This window comes from Carica papaya, chromosome 5 (assembly GCF_054855325.1).
Source record: "Carica papaya isolate Zhongbai chromosome 5, ASM5485532v1, whole genome shotgun sequence".
NCBI lineage: Eukaryota > Viridiplantae > Streptophyta > Magnoliopsida > Brassicales > Caricaceae > Carica > Carica papaya.
Genome location: NC_142313.1, coordinates 7,080,138 through 7,088,712, shown reverse-complemented (window position 1 = coordinate 7,088,712; position 8,575 = coordinate 7,080,138). Strand labels below are relative to the sequence as shown.

At 34.4% G+C, this 8,575-nt stretch overlaps 1 protein-coding gene across 1 annotated transcript; it reads left to right on the top strand.

Moving 5' to 3' along the window:
• Positions 1-5,563: 5,563 nt before the first annotated feature.
• On the top strand, positions 5,564-6,434 carry LOC110820950 (RING/U-box superfamily protein). The gene has a single exon (XM_022050594.2). It carries the CDS (start codon positions 5,738-5,740, stop codon positions 6,242-6,244), a length of 507 nt encoding a protein of 168 aa, XP_021906286.1. The 5' UTR covers positions 5,564-5,737; the 3' UTR covers positions 6,245-6,434.
• Positions 6,435-8,575: the final 2,141 nt, after the last annotated feature.

Sequence of the window (8,575 nt, the reverse complement as noted above, 5' to 3'; positions counted from 1 at the left end):
TATCTCCAAGTGTTTGGTATATTAATAGGTTAAGGCAGAACATCAATGCCCAAACGGGCTACTTCAACTATTACTGATCCCGGAGTGAAAGTGAAAACATAACATAGTAGACTTCGTAATAGGGTTGCTTAAGACACGCTTTGGACATAATGTTATCTCGGTAATTGTAGATCGGCTCATCAAGTTTTCTCACTTATTGGCCATTAAGATGACCGACCCTTTGGACAAGCTAGCAAGAATATATATCCGGGAGATAGTCAAATTACATGGAGTTACAGTGACCGTGGTATCCGACAGAGACCTCAGGTTCACTTCTTGATTTTGGTCTAGTTTTCAGGAAGCCATAGGGATAAAACTGTCCCTTAGCACCACATTCTACCCTCAAACTGATGGGCAATTAGATAGGACGATTTGCACACTAGTGGATATGCTCAGAACTTGTGTTCTAAACTTGAAAGGGTATTAGGATGATCACTTATCTTTGATAGAGTTCACCTATAATAATAGCTATCAAGCAAGCATCGATATGATCCCGTATAAGCCATTATATAGCCGACCCTATAAATCACCGATTTGTTGAGAAGAGGTGGGTGATATAAAAATATTTGGTCAAGATCTTGTGGAGGAGATTACAACCAAGATAGTTAAGATCAGGAAGAATATCCAGATAACTCAGAGTAGGTAAAAGAGTTAAGCGGACACCGGAATAAGGGATTTAGAATTTGAGAAAGACAATCGAGTGTTTCTTAAGGTCACTCATTTCAAGAAAATTAGTAGGTTTGATAAGAGGGAGAAATAAAATTTTTGATTCATTGGATCATTTGAAATCTTAGACCGGATTGGTATGTCTGCCTACAGACTAGCACTACCTCCAGCTATCCAAGATACATAATATATTTAATGTGTCTATACTACGCAAGTACAACCTGAACCCCTCACACATCCTATCCTATGAGCCCTTTTTACTATATGAGGATCTATCATATGAGGAGATACTAGTAGGCATTGTAGATTGAAAGAGCAGAGTATTTTGCAACAGAGAAATTTTTTTCGTCAGGGTCATATGGCAGAATCATACTCAGAAAGATGCAACTTAAAAATTAGAATCAGACTTCAGAGCCCAATACCCCCACATGTTCAACTGAGTGAGAGGGTGATAAATTTGAGGGATCAAATTTTTCTTAAGGGGGGAGAGTTGTAATACCCGATCCCAAAAATTGGTCAGGAATAATCTTTTTAATTTATAAAAATTATATAAATAATTAATTTTATTTTATTTAAATTATTGAAAAAAATGAAATAGGGACAAAATTGAAAATAAATTTGGAAAAAATGAGTGAAATTCGAATAAAGGGATGTTTTTGAAAAAAAAACTTGAAAACATGGGGTAAAATCACAAAAAAGAGAAATTTGACCACGTGGAACAACCCAGTCAGCAACCACGGCGAATCAGAGCACGCTGTGTGGCAAAACACGCTAACATTGGCACCACATGGGCGATCCGCGTGCTTGGTGATCCGACAGTCCCAATCATGTCCTACGCACACAAACGACTCAGATGCATTCCTTCTTTAGGCCCGATCGGACGGATGAGATCAATTGTGATGAACGACCTAAATTCACCCACGCGATCGACCTAAATAGGCAACAATCGGATGACTCTCCTCGCTCCATGTCGACGCAAATAGATGGACTAGATCGATGTGGGATGAGTATTTAAAGATCACATCTTAATAAACCCTAACCCCAGTCGCACTTGCCTTCGTCGGAGGAGAAGAACCAACCGGTGAAGAAGAAGACCAAACTCCGACTGACGCTGCACTAAAGTCACCGCCGATCGCCAAAAAAGATAAAAATATCCCCTTCTCCCTTAAAAATCGATTTCGAGTCCCCCTGTAGCCATATCGGAGTAAAGGAACAGCAGGTGAGCCAGAAACCGCAGGTAAAACCTGGTAGAGCCGCCACGACCAAAACCTTAGAACCCCTCTGAAAATCCCCTTCTCGTTTCCTGTTTCACACAATTTTTCAATCATTGTATTCATCGTTCTTTTCTGTGCAGGTTAGCCGAAGAAGAAACTCTAACTGCGAAGGAGAATCGGTGGAGCCATCGCACCCCGAGAGACCCCTGCTGGTAGGTTCATTTTTTTTATTTTCTGGCCAACCGTGACCTCCTAACGTATTTGTTTGCAAGGATAAGTGTAAAACTGGCCAAAATCGGCTGAAACCGGCTAGACAGAGATGAACCACCGCCATGGGCGATGGAGCCAGCGTTGGAGCATATGGCACCATTGTGCTGGAATCCTAAAATTGGCCGAAAAGGGATTTCAACATCGATTCTCAATTTTTGAGATATTTTTGGGTATGTGACGAGTAATTCAATTTATGCAGGAAAAATTCAAGAAACTCGGGTCCCGTCAGGTGTAGTGGGTAGCACGGTATTGCAAAACACTGATTTGGGTAAGGATCGCTTGTCTATTCTCTGTCACAATAAATTGAGGGTTAATAATTAATAATTGTTTGTTTTGTAAAAAAAATAGAAAAATCTTAAAAATAATTACAAGTCACTAATAGAGACACAACCGGTTAGTTCATTATTTGTCCTAATTCCTAATTTATTTTTCTGTACTGCTTAAATGACTTACTATTATATTGTGCGTATTATATTAATAGATTTTATGATCTTCTCGATTATTTGGTTTATTTGATCCCTCCTGTATTGTTTATTTGGTTATCTAGTTACTTGGTTATGTTAAACTATATCACTTGCTCAAATGTTGCTCAAATTGATCATTGAATATGAAATGAGATGTTGATATGTTTTGGTGGTTGTTTGGATGATGATAATCTAAATAAATAAAAGCTTACGAGACATCCTAGGAAAGGGTGGACGGTTATACATAAGGAACCCTACCGTGAACATTACCTCAATCGAACAGGGCTGAGAAGTTCCACACCGGAAGAGTGTAGGGAAATGTGGTTCATCCTCATACCGGATGGGGTATCGAGGTGATGGTGCTTTTTGCGCTCATTACCGGACGAGATATGAGAATGGTCGGGTTAATATTCAAATTTTGATATTGGGTCCATGAGTAGATGATATCCTTATGGACCCACAGGGGTTTCAGTAAGTAGGTTAAAAGAAAGAATTACTGATTTTATGTACGAAATTAAAATGTTACTTGACTATTTATTTTTATAGATTGTTTTCAGGAAAACCTATAATGATAAGTATGGAATAAAACATTTTAGAGTTAAAATTATTTACTTAAATCAAGAGTTCCATTAGTTATTTTATAATTTTTACTAATTTTTGATTTTTTGTATCAATGATTAGTGTGATATTCTTACTGTGGCGGTGTAACTCGCTCTTTTATTAATCATTTTAAATAAAAAAAAATCAAGATTCAGATCCTGATCAGTAAGACGGTTGTGAGTAATTTACCATATGGACTTCATTCAAGTGCTAGTAAATGGTTAAACCCTAGGATATCTATTTATTTATTTTTAATTACCGTTTATCTTTTTATAAACAAATGTAGAATGGATATTCCTGTAAGCTTATTTGGCATTTCAATTTATTGTGTAATGAATATAAATCCTTATATTATTGTTTGCTTTCGCATTTAGAAATATACATTATTTTATTTGAATTCCGAGCTTCTACATCATAAGAGAAAATTATTGTTAGAGTAACTTAATTTGTCTCATTTTAAGCTTTAAAATAGAAAATTGATTTGTGGGTGCATCTTAAATAAATATATATATATATATATATGTATATAAACAAAACCTTAAAATTAACACAAACATGAAACACCCAAAAAGAAAAAAAGACATAAAGGGTTTAAATTATTAAATAAGCTTACTCTAACACGTAGGTGTATTAAATTAAGTGATCCCAAAGCTATTAATTAATTATTCCATAAATATGGTATGACAAATGATGATAATTTATAGCTTCTTATGCCACGAGTATATAAGTATTAATTAATGTAATGATTAAATCAAATTAAAGTAATAAATCCCGATGATTTCGAACATCATCATTTCTTGAAACTAATAATATTTTTTATTTTCTTAAACAAAAAAAAAACGAGAAGATTATTTAAAAAATTGGGAATTTGCAATTAATGAACTAAAGTATTTAAAATGATTAAAGAATAAAAAATATAAGCGGAAAGATATTAGACAAAGGTGAATCTATGCACAATTTAATTAAAATATAAATCATATATAATTTAAAGTTAGTGTGTATAAAAATAGTAGGTAGGTGGTATGTAAAACAATGATTAGGAATGGGCACGGAGTCGGGACGCTTTCAAATAATGGATTTCATCACTAATACATATTCGTGCACAAACCACTTTTTGTTACATTGGGGGGGATATTCATTAATTTAATTCTAAATTAGGTTAATTTCATGTTCCAAATTATTCATTTACCACAATATTTTCACTTTTTTACTTTTACCATTTTCTCAATTCCATTTGCTATTCATTTTAGTTTCAAATAGTTAAAGATTTACGACCTCTAAATAATTAGATGATTTTTTTTTAAAATTTTAATTTACGTACATATCCGTTACGTTTTGAAAACTATAATATAATTCGTACATTTTTTTTTAATAATTTGATTATTGAAGATATATTATATGATTCAACAAAATAGTAATCAATTTCATCCCAATTTAATTTAAATTTAGAAGATCAAATATTTAAAATTAATTTTAGATGATGGCGGAGTTAAAATTTATAATTGAGATATCTTAATGAATTTATAATTGAGATTACAAATTTTAATGATGTATTAATATTTTTAATCTTCAAATTATTTTTAGTATCTAATTATCTGAATTAACATAGTATTTAACGAGTGCTAATTAGTACGGTTCCTCAAAATACATGATTAATCATTTAATACCTTTTATTTAGGCTGGTGAATAATTAACTGCATAAAATGGAGAGTTACTCGTAAGGACGTATTTTTGAAATACAGAAGAATTCGATTAAATTAATATATTAAAACAGATAAATATATTATTTAAAATTATTTTTAGTGCAAATATAATTTAAATAGCACTTAAAATTTATAATTTAATTAATAGTTTACTAAAAAATAAGTTCAATACTCTAAAGAGTTATATTTTATTGGCACGTTATAATTTACAATCTAATTAAAATTAGTTAAGGGCAATACAGGATAATCTCAATTACGGAAAGATAATTAGGCTAAGTAGAACATTAAATTAAGCATTCGTTTCCCGGTCCCTTCCAATTACAGCACGTGACACGTATGCAAACTTCTGTTACTCGCTACTAGTAGTATCTTATTATAATTAATTCAAGAGTGCAGCCAAACGCAGCCTTCGCTTGCTTTCAGTCTATCATCGCACCTTACAAAACTTTTTCTAACCGACCAATCATGGCCAAGTTAATTGGAATTTGCAATGGGGGACCCGTAAATTGTCTCCACTTACCTAGATGTCCATTGGTTTGTTATCGGAAAGAATCTCACAGGCGGTAACTCTATCAACAACAGCGCATCCTCACTATATAGCATCGAATCAATGGCTGCAGCCGAAGCTTCCTCTCTCTACCTCTCTTTCTCCTCTCAAAACGTTCTCTCGCTCTCTCAAACCTTAAAAAAGAAGTTGCTCGTGCTCTATTTAAACGAGCCTTTCTCTCTCTAAAATCATTCGTGTTCATCACCTTTTCTCCATAATTAAGAAGTTTCAGCCATGGGATTTCCAGTTGGGTACACAGAGGTCTTCTTGCCGAAGCTTTTCGTGCACACGCTGTCCCTTCTGGGTTTCATCAGAAACCTCATTTTCTCGCTCTTCCACTACCTCGGCCTCTCAGATTTCCTCGAGACGGATACGGTGTGGCCCGAAAACCCGACCCGAATGCCAGACACGCCGCCCGTGTCGGCCCTTCTGATCCGGGAGATCCTGCCGGTGATCAAGTTCGAGGATCTGACGGGAATCTCTGGGGACCCGCCTGAGAGCTGCGCGGTTTGCCTGTACGAGTTCGAGGGCGGAGAGGAGATCAGGTGGTTGAGGAACTGCCGGCACATTTTCCACCGGGCGTGTCTAGACCGTTGGATGGACCATGATCAGAAGACTTGCCCTCTCTGTAGGACCCCCTTCGTGCCTGATGAGATGCAGGACGAGTTTAATCAACGGCTCTGGGCTGCTTCCGGAGTCACCGATTTTTACAGTGAGTACAGCTCTGTTCCAGGATTGTAGATCATGACTAATTGAGTGCGAGAGTTTTTTTTTTTTTTTTTTTTTTTTTTTTTTTTTTTTTTTTCCTTCTAAATCTTTTCTACTTCCGCTCTCTGAATTGTATATATACATGAAAGATTTGGTACTTGGCCAAAAACCCAAGAAATAAAATAAGAAAAAGAAAAAAAATTTTGGAGTACAGTTGATGAAATCTGGGTATGGAGGAAAAGTTTGTTTCTAATTTAGTGTTTCTTGGATTGAGACATTCACTTTTTTCTTCCTCATTTTTGGGATGTTTATTTTTGTAGGTTTCTTTTCATTTATAATTACGTGTATGATGGAAATTGAAGCTTAACTAGTTGGATTCTATTTTCCTGTACCAATTTCCGCTTTATAGATAGGGAGGAATATCTGGTTTTAGATCAAGAAGAAATGTAAGAAAAGATCCAGTGTGTATACGTATATGTGCGTTTTTTTGATGTATACTTCCACTAAAGTATCTCTGCAGTGGAGTATAATTAAGAGATATTTTGATTAAGACCCAACAGAAAATTGAAGAAGAAAAAGAGAGAAACGTTTCCGAGTTTAGTAAACGAGTAGTCCAAAGGGTCGGATAAGAAGGAAGATGAGGTTAGAAGGAAAAAGCGGGTAGTGGGTCGGGTGGGTTTTGTTTGTGTTTGGGAGGTGGGAAAGTATTAATAAAATGGCGTAAACGTGGGATTGTTGAAGTTTGTTAAGCTGGTAGCTGACCGATTTGTTAGGATCTTGTCAGTTCCTGTCAATGGAAATCTTGGATTTTGATCAAACCCAGGTTTTGTCAATACATTAAATAATTAATTTTCAGGGATTGCAATGACCCGAATCCAATTACACGTAATATTTATGGGTTATTAATGGGAAATAATAAAAAAATAATGAAATGATGAATCTGTAATTGGGAGCACACAGAATCTGGGGAGAGTGGTACAGAGTGTGTGTGGGCAATAATGAAAAGAGAGGAGTCCAGTTGGTTGATGATGGCAGTGCAGGTTTTTGTCGCGATGTTCTTCTTGTCAGCAGTATGAGAAAGTTGCAGAGCATTAATGGAGGTTGGTGATGATGATGATGATGAAGAAAGAAGAAACTGGAAGTTGAAGTCTGTGCTTGACCCATCTCTATCTCAGGCACTGTAATTCAGCGGTAAAGTTTAAATCCATGGAAGCTGTACAATTTTATTTGTAGTATCTAACACCCCACATGTACTATTTTTTTTTTTTTGTTGGTTAAAATATTTTGCGTAATATTTGAATATTAAATGCTTTAAATTTTTATTTTATAAATCTTCATTAAAAATTTAAAATAAACTATTGTTTTTGCTATTTGCCAGAATGCCATCTTTGCACATTCGTAGCCCCTGGCCCACTTCTTTTTACCACTTTTCGGCCTTTTTTTTTAATTAAAAAATAATTAATTAATTTACTTGAGTGAAATTAATTATAAAATTTACAATTCTGTGTCAAAAGCTGGGCTTACATAAATAATTCAGCCCAGGACCAGCCAAATCAACAATCTCGATTAACGAGAGTCGTTGATTTTGATGACCTGCAGAGAGGTCAGACATCCATAATAAACTACTCCCAGGGTGCCAGGATAGCCGTCGATCCTGATGACTCACGACTTTTCTCCACATTGAATTGCCGGGTAAGGGAACAATCAAAACGACGTCTCTCCTCCCGCACAACATTTTCTCAATTAGGTGCAAAAGTAACGTCCAAGACAAACCTCGTATTATTTTAATCATAATAAATTTTTAGTAAACAGTTAATTATAATTACTATTTTATTTTATTTTAATTATAAAATTATAAATAAATAATAAAAATTAATATTAAAAAAAAAAAAATTAAGAAACAGAATGAACCGGGTTCAATATCAAAATCTGGTTACCAAGTGTTTTATATAATGAACAATGTAGGATAAATAAGGGTATTTTAGATATTTCACATAAAATTTACGAAAAATAATTTATATTTTGATAGTTCAATAGATTTAATAATGTATTTTCAGTGGGTAATGATAGATTCCAGCATTTTCCCGAGAACCAAACACATAATTTAGTCGTGAATTAATTGGGAGAGGCTGGATTTTTCATTAGGGAGAAGAGGTGCGTGGACTTTTTGACAAATGAAATTGTACATATTGCAGATGTGCAAAATCTATCATGACTGGATTTGAAAATCATGTCTTAAGATCTTGTACTGGAAAATTGGATTTTCTTTTAAATTATACTTAATTAAAATAATCCCACCATTTCATAAATCAACAATATAATTATTGTACTAGTGAAAAAATTTACATTCGAGCTTACAATTTA

Excerpts from the sequence above, each read along its gene's own strand:
- LOC110820950 (XM_022050594.2), top strand. The coding sequence starts at position 5,738 with ATGGGATTTCCAGTTGGGTACACAGAGGTCTTCTTGCCGAAGCTTTTC.